Source organism: Acanthochromis polyacanthus, chromosome 8 (genome assembly GCF_021347895.1).
Source record: "Acanthochromis polyacanthus isolate Apoly-LR-REF ecotype Palm Island chromosome 8, KAUST_Apoly_ChrSc, whole genome shotgun sequence".
Taxonomy (NCBI): domain Eukaryota; kingdom Metazoa; phylum Chordata; class Actinopteri; family Pomacentridae; genus Acanthochromis; species Acanthochromis polyacanthus.
In genome coordinates this window covers 9,764,590-9,791,000 of record NC_067120.1, presented here as the reverse complement: position 1 = coordinate 9,791,000, position 26,411 = coordinate 9,764,590, and the positions used below count along the sequence as shown (strand labels likewise).

The window sequence follows — 26,411 nt, the reverse complement described above, 5'->3', positions numbered from 1 at the left end:
GGCACATGGTTGTTTGCATGGCAAAGATTTGTTTAACACAATTTAAAATTTTAGATAAGTGTTCAGTGTAAGTGTCTTCATGTGAGGCCCATTTCACTCGATGCGTGAGGGGAGGGGTGAATTCCTACCATCCCTACAAATGCATCAGCTACTTTAAGTGGTGTATGAGGATCTGTGCAGCTGCGGAGAAGCCTCTCACCAACAGACGTAGTCAGAAACAACAGCTGAGATTAAGATTTTGCATAAAATAAAAACGAATTACAGACTCTGTAGATTATCAGCCATCTCCGATGTGCAGCTCAGTGGCTAAGTGAATGGTGTGATTGTGCGGTGATGATGTGAAGTGTACCGGGTTGGTTACTTCAGCTCTGCTTCACTTCTGAACCTTGACCACATAGCTAGCAGGCAGAGGGGGATTTGTTCATATTTGCAAAGATGCTGGCCGAGTGAGCTGGGACAACAGTGGCTTGTTCTCGCCTTTTGTACAGCAGGGCAGCTTCCTTGAGAGCAGCCAGCAGTACTAAATGGGAAATCAGCATGGGACCACTGGTGCAACATTATGCACAATGTACATTCCAATTACACCATGCTGTTCGCATTAACATACATCAGCAGAACGCAAAGTTATGTGATATAACAGCCTGAGGCCTGACCCAAATGAACGGCGGTGAATAACCCCGTGACTCTGAGTGCAGGGTGTTGTGTTTGCAGAAAGGCTCGTTTAAAAAAGACAGCTTCCAGAGTCACAGCAAAAACAAATTTGTGGTCACTGTTATGTAAGGAATGTGTCCATGTATTTTTTATGCAGGTGAGCCCCTGCTCTGCTCTGAGGGCCCCTGATGGAGGAGTGACTGCATGAGTCTACTTGATGCCAGAACACTCTTCTGCAGCTCTGCCAAGCAGGTAATTCACAAGCAGTAGCAGCATAAATAAAAGATAATGGGCCACAGCTGACTCCTTTATGCTGCATGTAATTTCACTAATTCCTCCAAGTGAAAGTCTTTTCGAAGCTCGGATTCTTGATATTTTTTATTCAGTCTCACCCATCTTAAACTCTTGATGTCTCTTAATTGTGCAGCAGTAATAAAATGCTGTATATCTTAGTGGGCAGGTGGCAGTAAAAACAGAGGATGCAGGAGTTTGCATGGCCTAATGTAAAGTGTCTCACTGCAGAAAATGATAATCTCAGTGTATTTAAAATAATAGCAATATAGATTAATGGGCAACTTCATAATGAGTGTCATGATTCCATCAATAGGCATTAACATATATTGTGTTCGCTTTCATTTCGTCAGCATGAAGATACCGGCCTCTTAAAGCAGATCTTGAATAAGCTGAGAAACCACACATGTGCCAATGCAAGATGTTTGGAACAGGATGTATCCCTAATCATTCTCATTTACTTTGGCTTTTACACTTCTGGCTGACAATTTTGTATGCTGGCATAACAAGTGGCTCACTCTTCCGCTAGTCGCTGGGCATGCAGGAGCTGCCAGGAAATCCAAGTGCTTGTTGAGTTTTATAGCGCTGTATGGAATGTACTAAACACTGTACTTTCACTGAGAAATACTGTAGCTATGGCCAAGCTAACGGTGTGTACTGAAGAGTAGCCACAGAACTGTGCCCTGCAGCTACAATATATAGGGAAATAAGGTCAGTGATGGTGGTTTGCAGAAACTGCATGCATGCATGTGTGGAGATAGGTTTTCCACGTCAGTTGATGGGCACAAGAGAGGCTGAACTTATCAGGGAGTGCAGACCTCCTGTGCCCTATCTGAATGATGACTAGAAGGAAACTGTTGTTCCTCACTCTGGTAAGTTACTGCTGCGCATTTACAAAACTGTTGTTGCAGAATGAATATATTTCATTTTCTGATTCCAGGAGTAAAACTATTTATTAGGTCTAAATCTCATAAATCTGAACACGTGTTTTCTCCCCATAAAGAAGACAAACTACAGTGAGGTAAAAAAGTCACAGTATGAAAGAGGTTGTCCATCACAAAACTAGAAAGCAGCGCTCACTCACCTCTACAATGTCAGAGTTGGTTCTGCTCTCGTGGGGCTCGTTGTACTCTGTGTATTTCAGCAACACTTTGTCCATGTCTGTGCTGGCGTACTGGAACAGTTTGTTAGAGCTGTTGAAAATGATGAGGGCTATCTCACAGTCACATAGTACGCTCAGCTCATAGGCCTTTTTCATCAAGCCAAACTTCCTCTTTGTGAAGGTAACCTGAGGACACACACACAGAGAAACAAAAACCATCCATTTCAAATGATGATGATAGTCAAGTGAACAAAACAGAAATCTCCACATCTTCATGCAATCTGAACAAGTGCAAATGTAAATTTTAACATTTGTATTGTAATGACAAGCAGCAGTCCATGTAAATTGTGCAATCATCAGTATGCACATCTTTTTAATTTGACAAATTAGCAATACCATTACAAGGAAAATATCTGCATACCTGCAAGGTGGGGTTCATTTTAAGTATGCTATGTACTGTAACTGTCATCAATGGTCTACAGTGTACACTAAAATAGATGGGATTTAAGCAAAGTACCTCAAAATTGCACTTCAGTCGGTGCTCGAAAGGAAATTTAACAACACCAACAATGCTGCTGTACACAAGGTGACAGACAACAAGATCAATCCTCCTTTAGAATGATTGCAATAACATAGTGCATGTCTGAAATGTCTAGTTATCAGGCCAGAGGTCAGGGTTAGAGGCACGAGTCAGCGAGCTGAGTCAGAGCTTTGGCAACAACAGGGGTCCATACATTACTGTAGCCCCTGACTCCATATACGGAAAGCTATCTCTGTAGTGCAGCATAAGCCTTGTAACATGAGCCCTCAGATGGGACTTCAGGTCATACATCACTCCAATGGTAACGCAACCCTCTCTGCAAAGTGACTTTCTGTCCTGTGTCTCTGCAGCTCTGTCTCTGTGGTTGCCTCAGACCCATTCACATATGTCATTATGTTACACCACCTCTTTACAGTAAGCTACACTCATTTCTCAAGCTAAAAACATTATTCATGTGGAGGGAGTATCGAAACACGGCTGTTTTCTCCCTTGGTTGTGCAATAGCTGTTTTCTTTTAAATGAGCTTTAAAATTGTATTTTTGAAATCAGATTTATGTTCTGCATTAGTGCATGTCAAATATGTATTATACAACGTGGTCTACGAACGTGCGAGTAAAAGCTGTGCTTAGAGCTACAGAGGAGTGTATGGGTCTGTATTCTCCATCAGTTTCACTGACCTACTAAGAGAGGAGTTGAGCAGATGAGCTGGCTTTGTTCAACTTTAATTGGTCACAGCTTGCGGCTATACCCTCATTTTAACTGGTATAATGCAGTATAATCCTATGTGTTGCATAGTGTATGTGTAACCACTCAGGCAGTGGGGTCACTCCAACTGTGATAAATGAATTTCAAATCTTTCACACTACAGGTAATTACACAGGGCCATTATTCCTGCTCTAGACATAGAGGAGCCTGTCCTCGTGTCATTTTATATTCAATGCACCAATGTTAGCTGAGCTCATACGGCAAATTCTACATGACATTTCATGAAATGACAAGGTTTAAAAAACAGGAGAAGCTGAATCGAATAACATGTTTTCTTACAAAATGTAGTCACACAAAGCCTTTGAGGAAGTGTGGGTGAACAGAAAAGCCATTATGCATTTCATTCTGATTTTCTCAAGGCAGACCACAGCTTTGATGAGGGAATATGCTTGTGACTTGGTTTCTTTCGACCCAGTTAGCCCACTTGTAGTTCTTTCTACTTGACACTAGTCTCCCCTGACTGAACACCAGAGCTCCCTTATTCACCTACATATTTGTTTGTTTACCTAACCAACTGGAAAGCAGGGACTGTCATGTGGGAAAACGATTAACAAATTGTGTGCTCTTTAGCAGATGAATGTGGCGGTTAAGCCATGGAGATGTCACCTTTCAGCAGGAAGCCCAGGATGAGACGCTGAGCGAGGACTTTGTTCCACCTGGATGCATGGCAGAGTGCTGAGTGCAGGGCTGCTGACCCAGGCACCGCTTCATTTCAACCTCAGCAGTCGCCCTGAGACTTGGTCTTTGCCCCAGCCACAGACACAGCACCTCGACAAAAACCAGCTTCTGCTCACTCTACTAAAGGTGACATCAATAATACTCTTCTGTACTTACAAAGTTAGGTATTTTGTGCCAATTTTGTGTGCCATTTTTCTCCCTTTATTTTGATATCTAAGAACTCTAGCTTAATTTGATAAGTCGCGAAACAAAAAAACCTCGGAGCACAAAGACCAACATTCACAAATATAACCTCTATCCACCCCCATCTGGTCTGGGGTGACTGGTGCGACAGTGGAAAACCACAGACATCCTTGAGGTCAAGTGGGAGGTTCACTGGCAAAGCTTTCCTATGGTTCACCAAGTCAAAGACACCCACAAAGACACTCAATGTGGTTTTAAAAATTTGAGCCGCTCCTATAGTAAGATGTGGTACACATGTAGTCTAGCTCCCTGACTAATTCATGTAATTCACAGTGACAGGATTAGCCTCCGTATTGTAAAGCTCTACCACACACTGTACCAGTGCATCTTACAGCTGCTCTGAAAAATCAAATGTCAGGGCAAAAGAGAAGGGAGGCCATGTTTCCAGTGAACTGGAGCGATGCCAACTTTGTCTGCTTTTGATAAGGTCATTATAACAGCTCACACAATAACCAACAGATCAGTCACTACACCAGCATATCAGCTGAACTGTGGAAGGCTGAAAAACTCCCTGACCTTTAAAGAAGCTCTCACAATGTCAAGATGAGGTAACAATTCCACTCTGAGTTTACACTTTCTGCATTTCTTTTCAAGTTCCTCACCACCACAACTTACAGAGCTGTAATGGTGCTCAGTAATTTAGTTCTTATATGCATATTTTTAAATACTTGGTATGGATTTTACATGTTTGCAGTCTGAAAAGGCACCTAATGAGTATTTCTGTAAAAGTACACCTTCTTGCATCAGTCAAAATTTAAAAGTTTTCCTGCAGCAGAGAAACGTGTCCTCTCTTTCCCTAAGAGACACTGTGGATCCACCCTATTTGCCTACATTAAAGTGGTCACTGATGGGAAATTTAATTTTCTGCAAATGACAAAATTATACCACAAGGGAAATTATATTTAAAAAATCTCATAAACAGCAACAAGCAAATTCAACCTCTAGAGAAATTTGGCTCACTATTTATGGTTATCTCTTTTATATAACATAATGAAAGAGCCAGCTGGGTTGGTGAAATGCAATGCAAAGTTAACTGAAATGTTGTTATATGATAACTGGGTGTGTCAAATGCAACCTTATATCTATGCGTAAAACTGCCCAGTGTGTCCTGAGATAAATGAATCGTACCGTTTTCATCCTCAACTAGATGGACCGTGCCACAGGAAACTGTGTAGCATATAACAACATATGCTACAATGAAAACCCCACACACACATTCACACAGAGCTGATGTGTCAATCAAAGGGTCTATCAATGTCTGTCCTCAGGCAGAGGTGCCAAGATGACAAACAAGACATCTGGGACTGAGAGTGCAGCTGTGACTGGGGCATGGCAGGAGATGCCTGAGTCACTAACACCTTCAGAGGGGTGAGGAGCTAGCGGCCTTATTAGAACCTCATGTCACCTCTGACGGCCCCCATGGCAGACATGAGAGCTGGCTTGAGAGACAGTGAGGTCTGGCACCAGCTGGCAGAGTGACCCAGGCCCTGTGGCTGCTGCCCTGGCTCCGCAGTGGCAGAGTGTGCGGGCTTGGGAGACAAGCCAGGGCCACCGCGACTGTCTGCCTGGATCAGCTCTCTCTGGGAGAGAGGACAGCCCCAGGATCCCCATGTGGACAAGTGAGGGCGCAAAGGCCTCATCCAGCGGGTGGGATTGACCTTGAAACCTACAGTAGCCGTGACTGATCCTGTTTAGTGGAGAGGATGACATGCTGGTTAACAAAACGTAAAAAGGTTTCCTGGAAATATCTCAAATCAATAACAAGAATTATCCAGTTTAAGGACAATTCACCTGTTTAAATCACTGGAAAGAGTAACTGAGAGAGTCTGTTGTGTTGATTAAGTTGTCGATTAAAAATTTGCATCACCTAAAAGCGAGCATTTTGAAAGAATTAATTGATTTTCTTCCATGCAGGAGGATTAGAATTAGCATATATTTACTTGCTTTATGGACTTTTACAAACACGATAATCTACGCTGAAATCAATCATTCTTTGCAGCCCCACATTTTCGAAGTACAAGTTCTCTGTAACACTCAAATTCATGCTTTGCTGCTTCAGCACAGTTTTACTGAACCCCCATATATCGTGAACAGTGATAATATATGCACTGGCTGTCACATTGAACCATTTCCCTCTGTTCTCACCATTGTCTATCAACAAACTCTTTACCTGTCAAAAAAATAATGATGACCACTCAGAACTTCAGGAATGAGTGAAAGCTGAAAAATGGGAGGTATGCGCTGTGTTGCTCCCTGGAGAGTAAGTGAGAGAGGAGAGAGCTACTCTGTGCCTACAGGCATCTGACGTGCCAGAGCAAAATCCAAAATGAGCCACAGCAAGGGCAGGCAACCCTCCACCCAGCAGCAAAATCATCAAACTTTTAATGACTTGGACAATTACCCCCAGTGAGCCAGCTTAATGGCATCCAGAGGACGTCAGCAGACACTGCTCACTAGGCTTCAGCAACACCTACACTAACTTACTAGACTGCTGTGTACCCTCGCTTCTCTCTCCTTCCCCCTGCAAATCCAGACAATGACAGCTGCTCCGGGAAGTAGGTGAAAGACCCTGAATATGCTCAGTGGGTGCCACTGCTTCTGCTGTTATTTTGCACAAATCATGAGTTCCAAACCTCCAAAGTCAGAAAGCACACCAGCCTTCTCTTCTTGGAGGCCAAATTTTACTGGTATGTCTCAGTCCACTGTAAGAAACTGGAAAGGGGAAAAATGGAAGCATGCCTGGATCAGTGCATGATCTATCCCATTGTGTTTTAAAGGGTAGTAATTGCTGTGAATATAGTAAATGAGGAGAATAATGCACACTGGACAATTGCCTGATTGCTGTCTAGCATTCATTTTCGCGGTCAGCGAAGTCACTCTGGCTGATAACTTTGCTGCTGTGATGTAGGACCATCACTTATGCAGAGCATCAGACAGGAACTAGCTCGCTGCAGACTTCTAGTATGCATGACAGGACCTCCGCTGCCTTCATGTTACTGTCTGCACTCCTCTGCAGGGCCACACAGCAGAAAGACACTTTTCTGTGAACAAGCTGCACAATAGTGCTACTTGCACATGATGTATGCAACAATGGTACAATATTTTTATTATCTTATCTCACTTGTCATATTTGCGCAATACGCTTCTTTACAACATAAATATAAATATATCAGCTAAGTTCACTGCCTGCGCTTCACTCTGCACTCAAGGTCTGATAGATTGTGCAATTACAGGCCTTCTCAGCCTGTGCCACGCTTTGCGTTATAAATCTTGAAAGGTTAACAGCCCTCCTAAAACACTTGCAGGGATAATGCAAGGGAGCCCCTGTCGTCCCCACACAACATCCTGTATAGCAATACTATCTAATTAGCAAGAGTGTGGAAGGCTAATAGCAGAATGACGTAGACAAAGATTCAAATTGTCTCCTGACAATGGGGACCATATGCTAATGGCTATTCCCTCTTGGTTAGGAGCATGCCCTGGGGAGATGGCACTGTGTGCTTCATGGCCAACGGGGAAAAAAAGAGACCAAGATACACACACACATACATCACTTTATACCAAAGCTTTACTTTAGCACAGCAGTCTATTGTCACAGCAGATTCTCTGCTGACCCAGCTAAAACCAACTAAAAGCAAGCTGCAAATGCCTGTGCTCTGCTGATAAATATTCTCACAAATTATACAGTGAGACATTTAAAATCTGATCCAAACACTAGACTTTGGGGGACACATTAATAATAAGCAATGTCTCTCGCTGCAGCTTCCACTTTTCGCGGAAACAATAGAGCAAAATGTCTCCCCTCACTCCCTTAATATATGCATTGTAAAGAATGGATCATCTGAAGAGTTGCTCACCTAGCGATCAGATGACAGCCTGTTTTCATGTAAATTTCTCTCTTTCCATCTCACAGGCCACTGCCTACAGTGTAGATACCACCACTGAGCCAGGAGTGATTCCTCTCCTGCCCCCCTATTTGGATCCCACCCAGAGCCAGGTGTTATACTGATAATTGGCCCACACTGTGGATTTTTGTTTTGCACTTGACTGAACCGCTACCCTCACATTAACAGACAGAAACATGGTGACAGTACCAATTGGCTATTACTGTACAATTAATTATATTCTAAGATGGTGTTAACCAGATGGTTACAGGAAACCTATGAGTCCTCATAAACTGGCATAATACATCAAAAACAACACTCAGTTTCTTAACTTAGCTATTAAATCAGAGGTAGTGCAGCTAAAAAAGAAATGGACCCAACATCTTTGCTATAGATATACACGCCTGTTATTCTTGTTTCAAACAGACCCAGGCTGTTTTGTACAGTGTTTTGCTGTTTAGGAGTTTATATTTAACATGAGCAGACAGAGTGAATTCCAGCTCTCTCCCTCTTTGTGGCTAGCCAGAACCAGAGTAGCCAAGGCAAAGAAGGGTGTTGTGTGTCCTTCTGACCCACCCTGCAAATGAGAGGGTGCTGTGGTGCAGTGGCTGCTCCTAATTACTACCAAACAGCTGCAAACACACAGGGATACAGCGAAGGGGCCCAGCCAGTGCTGCCAGGCCAGGGGACAAGCCCTACAGTGTGGGGAGGCCACAGGCGGCCCGCTGTGCTCCTCGCTACCCTCAGTTCACTCCCACGCCACGAGGCCCCCACTGCAGCCCAGCGCTCCTGCTGCCTCATCAAGTTCTCCGACTGAAATTGCAGGGTGGCAGGGGAATCATGTCTGTAAATACGACCGCACTGACAAAGAAATGTCATGGTCCCTGTTCAGCTGGCTGGGACTTTGGGGAGGGAGGTATGTCTGTTTAGATCCATGCACACCATGACAGCTGCTGAACTCTGGTCCAAGGCAAGGAGGAAAACTGTAACCTTCAGACAGGGACGGAGAAGCAAGTAAAGATACAGAAGCATCCTGTGAGAGAAGCTAAGAGAATACGAGTCTATAGGCATTGTACATCACATATGCATAAAGGATTGATAAATTGATCGTCCCACTCACCTGTCTGTTCCTCTCATCCATGATCCTGGTGATCTGTATCTTCTTCCGCCCCATGACTGTGTCCTTTCCTGGGTCTCTCTGACACCTCTACAATATCAGAAAAACAACACGCTTTCTCGCCCCACTCTCCTAGTACATTGTGCAACAGTCTCTTCTTTTCTTGTATACACCCTTTCACTCTTCTCGATGCTCTCTTCAGCAGACCACACCACAATCTGTAAGAGGACCAAAAGAGAAAGAGAGAAGAGCAGAACGTTAACTTGACACTCAACAATGTCTCCTTAGGCACTTCAAAGCTCCGGAGGGCTCTGTGTTCTGTTCTCAAGCACATTCAGAAAGTACGAGACCCACATGGCATGCTGTTATCTCCTTTACTGCTGCACTTGAACCACAGCTCAAGTCAATGAAAAACAGCTACTCTGTGAGACAGCTGAAGCCATACACGTCTTAGTGACTAGTTGGTTCACACAAAGATCGAAACATTAATGGAGAATAATCTGATAATTCGAAAGACTTTGTTAGAGACCTAGTTTTTAAGGAAACTGCTTGAAATTGAAAAATACAAATTTTCCCTTTTCTGGCAGAGGATGAGAAGACTGATGTCACAGCTAAAGCCAATAATGCATTAATGGCGAAGCCAACTAGTCAGGCTTCATCCAAAGGTTACAAAATATCAACAGCATCTCTAAAGCTCAATAATTGATAAGTGATAACCATGCTTCACCTACAAAAAAAACTTTAGAGTGAAAATGACAATTCCCTGCCTTATCAAGGGTTATTTTCTGGGTTGTTTCTTGACTCGGAGTACCTCCGTCTCCTGTCGTTGCCTGGCAACTGGTTTCAACTGGTGTGTTTCAGTAACCTCTAAACTGATAGGCAAAATGTGTTACCTTTGGACAGAACCAGGTTCATTGCACTAAGCTAAGCTAATCAGCTGCGTCACAGACACGAATGGTATAAATCCTTTCATCAAAACCTTTCAAAGAAACCAAAGCAGCATTTGTTCCCTGATGCTGATCTTTGGCTTTAATATTGCAACAAAATCTAGTTTATTCTAAGTTCACATGAACAGTAAAACATTTGGCTACCATCCATTGCACGCACAACAGCAACGTTTCCTGACCTGACCCACGCCTATGCCAGCTTTTCTCTTCAGATGATTAAGAGAGCACCCAGTTTGGTGTTTACAGTAGGCTAGTTGAAATCTCCAGGATTGGAGGAGAAGCCAGGGGGATAAAGAGAATTGGGGATATATTCCCACATGAGCTTGTAACCTGGCCAGTGGTTCAGACCACAGTGTTCCCCAGAGAATGTCTAACTCTATCCTGTCTCTGCTTCTCTGCAAGAAGAGATATAGCCTCCTCCCTGGAGGCGCATCCATCACTTACACCCAGCAAATAGAAAATGTCTAAACAACTGCATTTCCCCTGGGAGTACAAATGTAGAAAGGTTAACAACTCAGGTCATTAGATGCAGTCAGCATTTGCGAGGCGAGGAAGCCATGGGTCGAATTGGCAGTGAAAACGAAAATGACCAGTTCCAGTGGCACACGGTCATTATGGGTTACAGATGGACTGGCATTATGGTGTCTGGCTGTCTGAATCGGGGCTCCACTGTAGGCAAACTTGACTGAGATCACCTTGCTAACTACCCACGCACAGCCTGTCTGAGCCAGGAAAGTAACTGCCTGAACCCCCACAAAGAATTTCCCCAAACCACATCACAACAGACCATGGAGAATGACGATATTCTTGTTCATTCACCATTTTACACACAAACTGACAGAGCAAATTAGAGGGAGCACACAGCGGAGGGTGTCAGTTCCCCCAAAGACATACCTGGGCCACACTGAAACTCTGTTTTAGTGTAAACAGCACACTATTTTAAGTGTAACAATTTAGCAGCAATATTATGACTCATTCAGTGAATTCACTGCATTTTAAGTGACAAAAATTTTCATTTTTACCAGTAATCTTGTCTCTCTCTGTCTTGCATTTAAGGCAGAAAGGATCTTCATGGCAAGTTTCACGCTACAGAGCTTTGATTTTACTGCTAAGTTCACAGCTTGCTGCCGAATAAACAAGTAATAAACTTGACAGATAACTGACCACTGCAGGGTATCTAATCTGCATTAATGTAAGATGTATGTAAATGTAATTTCGTGTTTGTTGAGACGAGCTTAACTGAGGTGAACTAATCTGTAATCATCTATTGAAGCTGGTCAGAACTGACCACAGGTAGCTCTGCTTGTCGAGTGTGTGCATATGTGAATATGTTCACTGTAACTTGAGCGTCAGCACTGTGTACTCTAGCTGGAATAACGATCCGCTCCACTAAAAATGCTGCAGTCTTACTCATTTTATAAAAGTTCAGTAAAACATCAGAGAGAAACCACTCACACGTACACACACATGTGCACATTCCTCCTTCTCTTTATGCAGAGGAGCTGTCACGGCAGGACAGTTCAAGTCTAGAGGAATAATAGACTGTGTCATGACATTTCTCTTGCACAGATACGAAATGACAAGCTGAGAAAGGGGCTTCAGACTGCAGGTGTGCCGCGCTACCAACTTAGTGTCCACATTCATCAAAAGTCAGTCAAAACCTAAAACAGCTTGCTGGCAAAACCTTAGTTTCAGGATTTGAACGATCACTCTAATCTTATACCGCGGGTGAGCATATCACAACATACTTCACTGCAGAACAAATAATGCAACTCCAATCTCCAGAACTAAGTGGGAAATTTTCAGCTGCTCCCGCCACCCAGATAAGCATGTCAGAAGATGTTCAGATTACAAAGGAGAACAATGTCTGCACTGTAGCAGGGTACATGTTTGTGCGTGACACTCCGACTTCTCCTGAGTGTTAGAATGGGACAGAGTATCTGTTTATGGCCTAAATCATGTGCTCTTTGTGCATGTGAGTGTGCGTAAGAAACAGAGACCAAGATGATAAACATAAAAGGAGAAAAGGCAAAAGGAGAAACCCAAGCATAGAAGCAGGAGCAGGACAACATGAGGCTATGAGATTATCTCGGCAAGAACATATAGGCACGTGGTAAATTTAATGTCCGCAGTAACCCTTAAACTACGGAAAAAGTTTCCACCTCAATAATACATTCTTGGAATAATGACAAGCAGATAGGCAAAATCATTCACCTTGTCTGTACAAGGGATGCACAGATCGAATTGGCTCAAAACATTTTTGCTTTGAAAGGTGATCAGATTGGGGTGAAACGTCACTATTTGACATGAAATACAGTTTTATGTTCCTCTCCATTTATTTACAGCAGAAAGTTGGTTGTTTAAAGCTACTACTAACATTTCTCTGCCTTCCTCACTAGAAAAAACATTGTGAACCAGTAAATTTATTACTCCAGCAAACCAAAAAAAATATTGTAAGATAAGAGAAAATTTTTTAAAAAATCTATTAATAAAAGCTAATACTTTTCTGTAATTTAATTAAATAGTTTTATTTTTCGATGAGATCATATGAAGTTTTGGGAGGCTTTTTGATGTTGATGATAAGTATTTCCATGTGTAAACTAAACAATGAAACTATCTGTAATGTATTAGAACAATAATACTAACAATACATATGTAATTAAATAAATACATTATTGATTCTTGCGAATTTCAAAAACACAGAAAAAACCCATACAATAAGAATGGAAAATTCTCTTCCAGTTAATTCCATTTACAAATTGTTTTTACACTGTGTGCTGGATAGTAAATGATTTTAATAGGAAGACAGTGGTGGCCCGTTCTGTAAAACTTCAAATGAGTTCTGCAGTTAGAAAACATTAGCAAAGATTTACTCCATGCAGTTTCCGATTTTCTCAATTTTAAGTCTATTAGCTTGATATATTGTAATGCTGCAATTTTAAAAACTTTCAAAACAATAGAAACAAAATGTGCACAAGCCTATATAGCATGTCGGCACATGATTGCTTCTATTTACAGAAGATAAAGTCTGAGCTTCAGATTAACACACATACTAAAAAAGTAAAAAGTACATATACTGATTTTACATTTAGGAAAAAAAAAGCCCACAGGTATCTGACCAAAGACAAGATCAGATAAGTGCATGCCTACAACATACATACGAAGCAGCACATTGTCTAACAGCACTTCATTGCATTAAAAAGACCTTGATATGATGCACCTGGTCCACTTCGATATAAACCAATCCGGCACTTCTGAAAATGCTTACCACACATTTGTAACACATAAATCAATGTGAAGAGAACATGTCACCATAGGAACGGCCACATCGGCTTGACAGAAAGTCAATAAGACACGCCTTACTGTACCCCGCCGTTAAACAAACACACAGTTTTGGAATCAAAACGAACTGAGCATCGTCGTCATCTCTGACCAGAGCCGCGCTGATTCTGCATGACGAGGTGTGAGACTGGTCAAGTGACAGGAATGCCAGTCTGCTTCCTCCTCCCTTAAGATGGACTACTGGGAGGCTTGGTGACAGGCCTGGCCCTTTCACAATCAATAAAACATGCTCAATTCCCAGTGTAATTACTGGATCCAGCACATCCTCCTCCCTCTCTCCTTGTAAGCCTGTGTTCGCTCGACACAAAGTTGAGGCATTACTCCCTCAACTGCTGGCCTATATAAAAGGTAACACAAAATTACATTGTGCGTTTCTGTTGCGAGGTTTATCTAATGAGCAGAAAGTGAGGCCACTGTTACTCTGCAAGTTTGTAATATCACCAAAGTAGATCAACAGAGACTGCACCAGCTATAATTTTACATCCAATGTTTTACATTTGAAAATTCATCCTCTCTGACTTGCGTGAAAGAAACACACTCACTATGTCTCCACTTCTTTGAAGGTGATGGACAGCAGCCAAAGACTTGTGCAGAGCCGTGACAGTTGTGCTTCCTGTGCAAAGCAGAGTTAGCCTCAGTATCCTACCACAGGCCGTGGGCAGACAAGACTCAACTTCCTGCCCCTCCGCTTCCTGTTATTCAGGACCCTTCTACATGCCCTCTGAGGGGGGAGTTCGAGGGAGCCGGGGTGAGGTGAAGGGGAGGAAGAAAGGGAGGGACCGCCTTGGGGACACCCTTCCCCTCTGATCCTTCCCCTTATTACCGTTGTGAATGTAGGTCCAAGACTAAACAACAACAGAGTCTCATCTCTTGTGGCTTCGCTCACTGTGGGCTCTCCGTGTTTACTGTAAGGATCATTACACAGGCTGGACGACATGCGCAGGATGCTTTCAGCCACTCGCTTCACAATTAGTAGGCAGAGGACCTTTTCTTGTTATTCAAACACTCCACCGGTTACATAAGAATGAATCATGGCTCTCACAGCACGAGTTAATATACATTGAAACAACATGATTATGGCAGAACTACATTTTCTCAGCGAGCCCCACGCGGTAATCTGATGTGCATTGATATGGGGATTCTGTGAAATAATCCATGATAACGTTCTTAAGTGTATCAAACTCAAAGTGTCAACATTGCGGCTCGGTTATGATTATCTCCTGGCAGATTGAAGACATAAAGCGAAACAGCCTAAATCCACAGTTTTTACCGATTTGTTTCAAAGGCGCCTTGACACCAGCGCAGTAGGAAATGAACATCCACCTCTTTGTTCTTGCTTTCATCAGGAGGTGCTGTACCTGTAAATGGGGCTGTTGGCCTGAGGGGAGTGGAGGCAAGCCAGCCCTCTCACGCTCTCTCCCTCTTCCCTTTTGTGAGAGTGCGCTTATCTCCCTCTCCAGCAGTGAAAGGCAGGATTGTGGCCCCAGCAGCATCACTAGTGTTAATGTCTCCTGATGCTAATCTGACACACGGCTGATCCCTCAACAAGCACTTTCTCTATCCCCTCTTCTTCACCCTCCCCCTTCTTTCTTGCTTGCTTTTTCTCATGATTTATTTCTTTCTTTTTTGTTTCTCTCTTTCTTTGAACTCATGTTATACATTCCCTCACCTCAGTTTCCAAGGCAACTAATGAGATATAATTAATAAGAGCTATCGCAAGGGCATGCGAACAAAAAAAAGTGAATAAGGAGGCTTTGAGAAATGTAGAGAGAGGTGGGGCAGTGTGCAAAACATGGACTTTCTGCAGCACTTCCCCTTCCTCTGTAAAGCATTGCTTGGGGTGACTTTTCTCATACAGGGGAGCGATTTGAATAACATTTCAAGGAAAGGCTAAAATAGGTGTTACAAGAAAATCAAATTCACACAGTTTGCACAAAAGGAAACCTTGCAGGCAAAAAAACTGACATTATAAAATTAAGACTGGTGAATCTTTAATGCATTGCTTACAGATTCAAGCAATGAAAGAGTGTTTCTTGTCTGATGTAATTAAGAAATAGTTTTCCGCTGCATATTAAATCAATCTGAACTAACTCAGTTAGGTAAGACATAAAAATGCATTGTTCAAAACGAAACCGTGACCTGCACGGTAGGGACAGTCACAAAGCCAGCAGTGAGAGCTTGCGCTGAAATGGCAGCCAAGCAGACAGCGAGTGGTTAATCTGCACTGATGACTGGAAGCTCAGTCCAACTCTCCAATGACCCAGCTGTAATCCCACATTGGATCAATGCAAGTTCAAACAATCCTCCATGCTGCTAGCACCTTGCTTGGACTGGGGGATGGTGCTGTAAGACAGGGACCAGGAGACGGAAAGCTACTTATCACCTCCAAAATGACATCAAAAGGAAAGAAAACCCCACAGGATGAACCTGTTCTCGCTGAGAAAATGTCTCACTGCAGGCCACATTATACAGACAACTGAATGAAAATGATGTCGCTGTTCTGATAAATACCAGACATGTATTCAATCTACAGAATATGAATGACGATGAGTGGATATAACAACCAATAACCAAAGGACACCGTATGCTGACAGCCTTACCAGACAGACATCCTCCATCTCACTCTCACACTACTGTCAGGGGATGAGAGGACTATGCAAGGTGACTTTGACTAAGTGCCTTGGGGTTTCATGAGAAAACGCCATTGACATTACATTAATTTCATGTCTCTTTTTTAAGTGACTTAGTGCCACAGAGCCCTGGATAGTAGAAGAAAAAATGAAACAGACATTTTACTGTGGCTCCCAGGCAAAGGCAGCGGGGATCCAGAGGCCAGGTAGACAACAGTGACAAATAGGTGACATGATCTGCTGCTAACTTTTTCCGTATTTTAAGAGTCATCCAACAGACGGTTGAGAAGGGAAGGATGAATGTTAGTCTGAAACTTTCCACTCGTCTTCATATGTTTGGGTTTGATAGCAGGTGTGTGTATGAAAGACAGACAGAAGGAAAATGAGAGCGAGAGAGAGAAGACAGTATGACTGTGTTAACTATGTGGAAAGATGTAAGGGAAACAAGACTAAAAGATGCACCCCGCGCCCATCCCATCCCACCTCTGTGGTAGTGTGCGGCAGCGGCGTTGTAACATAATTACTGCTGGGACACTTCTATTCCCAATGATCCATTTGCGTCAGTCAGGTTTTCAAGCCCAGCCAATGAATGGATTCTCAGTTTCTCAAGGATAAAGAGATGACCCTCGCCTAACAGTTATATCCATTTCATGTAGAAAAGCTACTCTCCTCCTCAAGGTAAATCCCTTGATGCATATTTGAGTGAAACTTTTATGAACAAAGAAATGATGATAACTTCCTCAATGCAAGGGTAGGGTGATGAATTATGTCTCATTAAAAATGAATGTGCTTGACGACTGAGAAATCATAGACGTACAGTACAGTTGCTATAGTGTCCTATTAGACCCATTTTGTCCTCTAAAGTATAAGCATTACATTTAATTTACACAGCTGAGCATTCGATTTTCTGAAATATATATATACTTGCCAATCTTTGTAAAACCAAGACGGCTTCTTTAGAATGCTTAGTGCTGTTCTGAAGGTATTTGCATCCTAAAAGAACTAAAAATAAATAATCTACATATTTGGAAAACCATCACAAAACAAACACTACTATTAACCTGCAACTCAGTTTTTCGAATTCAAACAAAGGCGGTAATTAACAACTACTACCATCTTTGTTTGGATTAGAATCAGTCAATAGCTCTGAATCAATCACTCAAATTTTACTATCAGTTATATCAATGTTTCTCTTCAGTGTTTTATATTTTCACACAAATTATAAGAGTAAGAGCTTGTCGGGTTTACTAAGAAGCAAAAATGTAACTTCCCGTTTGAGAATTTGCTAAATATAACAATGTTATAGTGCAGATGGAATATTTTCATCTAGATGATTAAAAGAGTTGTTAAAGTGCAACTAAAAAAACCTTACAGCTTTTTCAAAAAGATTGCTGGATATTTATTTTTTGAAAATCTGTACACAATGTAACCTGAATAGCCCCAAGGTCATGCATTAGACTAGTCTGCTATTGTTTAACATTGTTTTAGCTTGAGTGACCTGAGAAACTTCTGTATTAGGTTAACCTTTTCCCCCTTAGAAATAATTTCTAATTACCCAATCTAAAGTTTGCCATGCTATATCTGTAAAGTGTAAATGACACACTAATGGCTAACTACTCACTTCATATTAACGTGTTGGTTTAACAAATTATATCTCTGAGCAAAGGCCCTCCATCACCTACATTCCTTATGACAGAGTGTCAGTTTAACAAGTCAGTGTCTTGACGCGACACAACAGTACTATTTCTCACTCTTCCTGTGTGATACTTTTCACTAACTGATAAAGTTAGGTGTTACACATTATTTCTCTATTTTTACTATTTCCTTATTTTTTGTCGCCTATCGCTCTTTGTGTTTTCCTGGCAGTCGCACACAGAGGCACGAACATGCATGCACAAATACAAACTAACGAATGCGTGGTGGTAGAGGTTTACAAATTTGCATAGCATTGCAGTGTGGCACTGTGGTCTGATATGGCAGGATGGCATGTGTCCATTTGCATGGTTGTCTATCATAAGATGGACTTCTCACCAGGGAACAATAATAATGCCAACCCCATCGGGAGAAAACAGCCCCCCCACCCCCAGCCTCCCAGGAACCCTGCGAGCTGTGTTAAGTGTCATGGCAGCCTTTTGATGTTACACAGACCGAAACTCAGAAATGGTAAACAGCAAAGATGAACCAAGATCTTCCTCCAGGGGGAATCCACAGTGTAAGGATATTAGGGACGTTATGCATAATGTGTCTCAGCAGCAGCGCATTTACCCAATCTCAACACGTCTTTTCTCAACACTGGGAACCCAGATTAGATACGGAACTTCGAGATATTCAATTCTCCACCACTGTTGAATAATCAGCAAGATGATTCTACTAAATAAATAGTGAATACTGCAGGAAAAATAACTGTTTTTGATACACATACATGTAGTCCATATTGTTTAGGAGTATAGTTACTGTCTGCTTTCAGAGAATGTCTGCTCTTAAAAGAAAAAAAGTAAAAAGCTCAGAATAAATATTTGATTTTCTCTTCCCATTTTTATCTTCCACTCGATGCCTCTTTCCCACAGTGTTCCATTACATAAAAGGTTTATGCAATCTGAGCGGTGAGGATGGCCATGAGTCATAACAACAGTGGAAGCAGCTAGCTAAAGTAGCACAGATTTTTTTTCTTACAAATTTATGTTATAGAATTAGTCCTTTAATGAGCTCACACAGGTCTGTGATATACACACTTCATTTCATGTAAAACATTTCAAACAGAGGAACTGCTCACTCATTTTCTGAGAATACAGTATGAGTGAGAGATTCTGGAAGTGTGTGCACAGAGTATTAAACCTAGGTTTGTGAAATGTTATGTTTTTAAAGTAAGGTCACATTATTAGACAGCTTTCATTTTGAATAATCAGTGAAGTTCTGAATTTGCTTTGTGAATGATATGTTTCAACAGGAATATCCCTGAAAATATACAAGGCAGATCACAATTTCTTTATTACTGATTCTTGTACAGAAACTGACTTCAATCTGAAAGGAGAGAAGATCTGTTTTATCTCTTACCTATCTCAGTTTGATATGTATTGACATCTATGAACAGCACTAACTGAGCAAATAATCAAAGGGGTATTTTTTGCAGCTACAGCCCGCAGTTTTTCCTAAATCAGATGATGTGCCGTCACATGAACACTGTGTGCAAACACTGATAGAGGGAGCGAGACAGACAGAGAAAGGGGAAGACAGAGATGCCCCCCCACCAGTAATGCTGCTGCTCAGCCTCTCCAGGAATCTTTTCTGATTCCTGGAGAGGCTCTAGTCCTGAGTCCTCGCCTCTGATAGCTGATAGCCTCTGGTCTTGAGTCCCAGGGCCAGCGGCAAATGATGAATGCCGCCCCCCTTCAATCCCTAGCCATGCTGTGCACACCCCTGGCAGTTGGACCGGCGACAGAGGTTCAGGGGGAGAAGGGAAACAAAGCGAAGAACAACACAGTCTGACATGCATACAGGATGGCAACAGCACGCTGGTGGAAACACTACACCATTTTCACCTAGATCTGCAGCCCACAGCACACAGATGGAAAGTGGACTGGGAGGAAGAGAGAGGACAGACAGGCAGACGGGCAGACGCACAAACAGCGGGCAGGCTCAACACCTCACTCACAATCACAGTCACACTATAGAGTTGGAATGTAGAGACTGGAGATGGCAAAGACAATGTAGTCTGAATGCCCTGGATTAAAAAAAAGGTTTCAACTCAGGACATGTGATTTAATTTCAGGTATCGTTTTTTTTAAAGTCAAACTTCAGTTCAATATTCACTGTGGAATACATTTAAAACATGATGGAGCATTACCACTTGAGACAACATCAAAAGTGTGACTGTTACACAAGGAGAACAGCATGGAATTGGAAAATAAAAGACCCGACTGTTTAAACTCTGGGTCAGACTTGCTGCATAACACATATCCTAAATTGCAGTCTCTTGCAATTTGCTAATAGCATTGTCTCAAATCGCCATTTCGATTAGGATTCAATCAATTGTTCAGCCCTAATTTTAACTGAATAAAAATGTAAAAATTGCACATATGACCCAACCAGACTGCAAAGAAGAAAGAGTACAGTGTGCTGTCATATGAACTGTAAAAACCACAAGATGATATGATGGCATGTAATTATTTTACATAATGGGCTTAAACTTCCCCTTAAAGTGGGAAAGGTCAAAAAGACAGTTCTTATCATCCTGATTCTGTGCACACAACAAACTACACCTCATTCTCTCGCACAGTTGTTTGGCAACTCGAGCGCTAACTAAAAAGAGCATGCATAAGGCGTTGTAGTTTTCCTGCTGCTTCAGCTCAGCCCTAACAGCGGAGAGGAAGACAACTTTGAACTGTAAGTCAGAGGCCTGCAGTGGACCAGAGCAGCTTCCAGAGAGCAGAGGAGGCTGGGTCACTTCCCTTCCCTGTTCGTATGGCTGATGCGCACTGCAGAATAATGGGAGGAATCACATCCCCCCAGCTGTCCTGGTTCACAAGGCTTCTCAGACAGACAGAAAAACAAGGATATTGCCGGCCAGGCCTCCTTCCTGCAGCTCATGAGGCCACAGGGCTGGTCCAGTTGCAGGAGATCAAACTGTTCCTTCCAGCAGCTACTGGACTTTTAGTCAATGAGCTTGATGTATGAGCTGTGACACCCAAGTCTCACAGCTGTAATTACTACACCAGCCATTGATAAACACTTTCCCATACGTTCTACTTCTGGCTATCCAGAGTAACATAATGGGAGGGTAGAGTAAACGGTGATAAAGGTTGTAACTGATGCTTCAAATAGCCTATGTTAGCGCTGCGTAACAACTCAAACCACTTCATCACACAGAGCCTGCCTGACTGTGAAGAAAGTTTTCTTTGCACATAGTTCAATTGTTTGTCTGTTGATGATGCTTCCGCTTAATCGACTCCACAAAGCCGGAGAATTTAAATCTCCAGTGAGAGACGCTTTTTAAGATCTACAGTAGAGCGTCAGGAATTCAATACAGTGGGGTATATTAGCAATCATGGGGAGATCTTTTGATCTAGTAAATTATATTATAATATATTCCTTTGATTTATGTTTTTTTTCCCAAAGTCTCATTAAGATGCGGTTAAAATGCAACTCAGCAAAGAGATGTCTTTCTTAACTTCAGTTTTGCTTTATGCATTCAACATTCATTCAACTTAATGATATCGCAACAATATTGTGAAGCAACATCGCTCGCTAGTATTACGTCTGGCAAATGTCTGTTTCAGAACAACAATAAGAAAACAAGCTAAAAAATAATGACTAACCAAACCACAGGGCCCACGCATACACTTCTGTATGGCATACATTTTTGAGTTGTATGCCATACAGGAGTGGCCCACTGACTTTAGAGATGATGCAAAGTGTGATTCTGTGGGTTTTTCTTGTAGCCCAGAAAGCCAAAGAAGAAAGAGGGGGCAGCTTAAAGGTGTTAAATGACTTCACTTGTCAAAGTCACCTTTGCTCCACCACATGCTTCCACAGTCAACCCTCCCAAAACCACACAGTGTGCATACGCAATTCTTCTGTTTCTGAGAAAAAGTAGGCTGTCAGAACTTAACTAAATGGTCGCTAGCTGAGGGACCAAGAAAATATGCATGGTGAGTTACAAAAAAAAAGCTAAAAAAAACATTATAATTATGATATAACACTGGCTTGAGTTTCTATGAAAGCATAAAACCAAAAGTTTGTTTGTATTTGCAGTTGCAGACAGAGTTCAGTAGTGAGAGGCAAACCAAGATCACAGTGGCGAAAGCAGACTGACAGCAGATTTAAAGTGCGACTCTGTTTGAGGATCTTCCTGCTGAGTCTCCTGTGTGGTCCAGGTTGAAGGGGTGAAGAGACGTCCAGCCAGGCCTTGTTTCAAAGAGCAAGGGAGACAGGAAAAGACGGTGCGGCCTTAAGCTGCTCTGTCCTGCTCAGCAGCACATGTGCTGAGTGAGCCAAACAGGGTGGCTTACCACCAGAGGTCTCAGTCAAGGGCAGGACAGTTGAAAGGTCACTGCTAGCTGTCTTGCTATACAAACAGCACCTCAGCGAGTAATGCTTACACCCTCTGAGCTTACATCAGACTGTAGCAGGGCACAAATGAGGAGAGTCTGCCAGTGAAATGTAGTTATTCACCAGGAAGCTATGAGCTTCAAAGGCAGTCACTATGGCGTTTATTAATTATATTACATAGTTTTTAAAAGCGCTTGTTAAGACAAATAATAACCTTAGCATGAGTTTTAGCTGTTGACTTTGTGATATCTGACTGCTACTTTTCAATATAATCAATATATTTACTTTTTTAAAGAAAATCCCAAAAAGTGTAAGTAGCATTTAGCAAGTCTATGCCGTCAGTCACATCATGCTAGTTCACACCTATACTTGTGGCTGATGACACCATATAATACGAGAGGCGACTGCAAACGCTGGGAACAGAACTCTTTGCAGTGAGGTACAAGTGCAAATCAAAAACCCACTGTGACACCCACAGTCCGGATATTTGCAGGCACGAATCTACAGCGATCTAATTGGCAATAACAAAACACCCCCAAAAAATATTTTTTTAAATGTATCACTTAACTTGAAATCAAATTGCCACAACTTTTCTGCTCTTAATTCTTGGTTTAGGTCAGATTTTTGGCTAACTCAACACCAGCAGAAGGAAACTATATGTTTTAAATGTATAAAGAGGCCAGCTATTTGTTTACCAAAGAAAAGAAAAGAAAAGCAAGTAGCAAGTTGCTTCTCTTTAGTCTACAGGGAACAGTCTACAGTTAACTGCGGTCTAAAACATTATCTGCCAGGCTCAAGATTCTGCATCCAACCTCCAGGTCTCACAAGGTAACGCTGGAATCTCCATATTGATGATGGCGCTCCAACAAACAATGAATCATGTTACTAAGACGCTTTAGACAAACAAAGAGAAAGTCGAATAGTTACACAGTGACACTGTCTCTGATGTTTTGTTTTTCTGGAGAGAGATTTATACATCTATAGATACATATATCAATTTACATCAACAATGTGTGTAACTCAGACATGAAATAGTACGGTATTTTAAATAAAACTATACAAAAAAGGGAACGAAAATCAATGTGTTAAGAAAAAAGTGTGGTTTTTGACCCACCAAATCAACCAAAAAAAAAATGTATTTAAAAATTTCTAAGTTTTCCCAAGAAAAAAACACGACACTTAAATCTGCTATGCCAAATGTTGTTATAGATAACAAGCCCTGTGCAGATGCCACTTCAATGCATCACAAAACAATATCAAATAAAGCCAAGGGATTCAACAAGCACATTCACAATCATGCAAAAGATTTTAAATCTACACAACAATCAGATTATATTGTATAATACTGTAATATCCATAAGTGTAATTTTCTTGCTAAATCTGTGGTATAAAGGAACATCTTGGCTTACCAAATAATCAGAGAAACACTATCCTCTTTATTGGACCAAGAATGTTCAGCTTCTATCTCTTATTTTTCATTCAATGCATCCTTGGCTTTCAGCTCTCTGGTGTTTTGTCCTCCTTGGAAAAATGTCCTGGGAGGAGGAGAGTGGAGGAGAAAGACTTTCACTCAGTGATTCAGAGGCATCGTGTAAACGCCAGCATTCTCTTTCTGACAACCAGCGTTAATTGCAGATCCGACTCGCCCACACACTCCACATTTCTCCTGGAAGGAGAAGCTGAGACACTGAGATTGAAGTGGGATGAGGAGTGCAGTAAAAGATGCTGCAGCTGCCCATTCCTCGCACCATCACCACCTCTCATTTCTGCCTTTCCACTGAGAACTTGTGCTAAGACGCTAACAAGCACTTACGCACATTTACAGAGACATGCAGGGGCACACAAACACAACATATAACAAGGCTAAAACATTTAATAAACAGTGGTAGTCACTGTGGAATATCAGCCATCTATCATGCAATACTACATCATCCTATCCTTGATTAAATGATACGGGGCGGAATCTAATAGCAATATTATCAGACCTCTTTGTGTGTTTGTGCGATGGCAGAGGTGGAACATTCAGGGTCTCTGAGGTTAGAGCAACAGTTCACGGCACGCATGAAGAAGACATTTATGATGTCTCTTTCTGTGCCTCCATATTCATTCCCTTTGACTAATATACGCCATAAATTGTTAAAATGATATTCATATCAGCACGATGAAAGAATCCCTCATCCACACATTAGACATAAGAGCTCACGTGATGTGGATCATGAGCAACAAGGCCCATTACTGGCGCGGCCTGGGGCAGCACAGAAGCTAATGACTGCAGATTGGAGGGTGCTTTAATGCTTTGCTTTAGAAATCACTGGCAACCAGCTGGTATGGTAGCATGCATGCTGTCGAAAAAGTGGCAGCATAAAAAGGACAGTGAAAAATACAAGTACGCTTTAATACTGCCGCAACAACAAGAGTCCCTGCAGAATTGCTTTTACAATAAAATTTGGCATTTATTTGACCTGATAAGCAAGGAATAATGTTGTAAGCAATAAAGCATTTGTAATCACGGTTCAGGAAAAGCAATCAATTTTAAATGCAAGCAAGTAAACAATGCATTGCAGCTTTTTAAAATGCTCCTACATAGTTTGATTTTCTTGGATTTTGACATAAAACACACCTAATGACATGTCAGATGAGCAAAAAAATCCCCCAACATTAACTTGTTAAACAACGTCAGGCTGCTTTCTGTGTTCCAGCAGAATAAAAGCTGCTCCTTCTGTACAATATTAATGAGGTATGTAGGGTGAAACATTTGAGAAGGTCAGGTTACTGTTGGCCATTCCACACTCTGGCCAGGGGTTAAGGTCACCAGAGTGCCAGAGATTCAAAGGACCAGAAGACAGCAAAGATCCTCGCTCACAAGCTCTGCCTGTAATCTTCTATGTGCTGTGCACTGTCCCGCTGCCTGCCTCTTCAATTAATAAAATATGGGATCTTCAGGTGATCTCCTTGTACAGCGAGAAGTCTATGAACACCAAGATTACCTGTAAAAAATCTCACATGAATTCATTTACATCAGCTGAGGTTAATTCAGTCACTTTTTGTAACTCTATACTGAGGAAATACACAATCATATAGAGCTTGGAAAACGCATTTCTCCTTTTCTACATTATTATTATTACTATTAATATTTCACATACAGCTCAAAATATAGCTACACATAAGAATTACTTACTTTTTTTAATTAAAAGAGGTTACATGTTTTTTAAGAAGCTGCATATTGTGAAAACATGCAATTTGCAGACAACTTGCATCACCACTGACACTGTCACTGTATGCTGCTGGAGCTGTGACGGATCAACAGTGTTATTATATACACACTGATTACTATTTTGCCCAAACGATGATCCTGGTTTGACAAAGTGCAGCTTAACCACTTGGCTCACATGACAAAGTTTTCCAGAACCTCAAAGTGACCATGTAACAGAACCTATAGCAGAACTTCTTCTCGGCGCGCAACGAATCCACTAAAACTTTCTCACAATTGACAGATATCAACAGCGCGCTCGACTGACGGCACCTCTCACCTCACACTCGGACCAGTTTCTTTACGCCATTTTACAATTTACTGCCTAAATGACACAATATGACTTTTACGTGCCGCCAAACGACCGCCTGTACCTGGGAGAAGACAGATAGATGTCTCCCAGCGTCTCCCAAATCCACTCTACGTCTCCCTCTTGCGCTTTTCCACTCTCACTCACTGTTAGCTCCACTATCGCCGCCACACTCCGCAACATTGTTTCTATTTTCGCTACTCACCTTTTACTCCCAAGTCGACCCGCTGTATATAGACACTCTATATCGGTGACTCCAGTGGATAAACGTAATTTCGGTTCACATTTACGCGCTGACTGCTATTTTAGGGGGAGCTGACAAACTCAGAAAAGCCAGTCTCCCTCTTGTCAGTGAGCGACTCCTCCCCTTATCTGACGAGCTGCCTCCCCCTCCCTCCCTCACCCATTTCTCTCTCTCCCTCTCTCTCTCACACACAGTCAAAACATTTATTTCAAGTAATATAAAGTCTCTGTTAATTCTGAAAACTCATAAAATGCCAGTTAAAAAGAAAGGAAGTGATTGTTTTCAGGTTTACAAGTATGTTTTTTTAATGTATTTTTTTTTACAATAACAACTCAACCTTCAGGATGAGGCAGCTAAATACATAGATT

At 41.9% G+C, this 26,411-nt stretch overlaps 1 protein-coding gene across 9 annotated transcripts in view; it reads right to left on the bottom strand.

The window, feature by feature from the left end:
• Window positions 1-26,173, bottom strand: part of mef2aa (myocyte enhancer factor 2aa) — a 57,070-nt gene extending 30,897 nt beyond the window's left edge. For 8 of the 9 annotated variants that reach the window (XM_051952215.1, XM_022210032.2, XM_051952218.1 and 5 more), the window contains exons 1-3: window positions 26,005-26,173; window positions 9,276-9,490; window positions 2,027-2,230 (exon numbers count right to left, since the gene is read on the bottom strand). In XM_051952215.1, coding sequence (XP_051808175.1) covers window positions 2,027-2,230; window positions 9,276-9,329 — 258 coding nt within the window. In that variant the 5' untranslated portion in view covers window positions 9,330-9,490; window positions 26,005-26,173. Of the gene's footprint in view, window positions 1-2,026; window positions 2,231-9,275; window positions 9,491-23,648; window positions 23,775-26,004 lie in introns of all 9 variants that reach the window. The other variant, XM_051952214.1, reaches the window with a different exon arrangement.
• Between the last annotated feature and the right edge of the window lie 238 nt (window positions 26,174-26,411).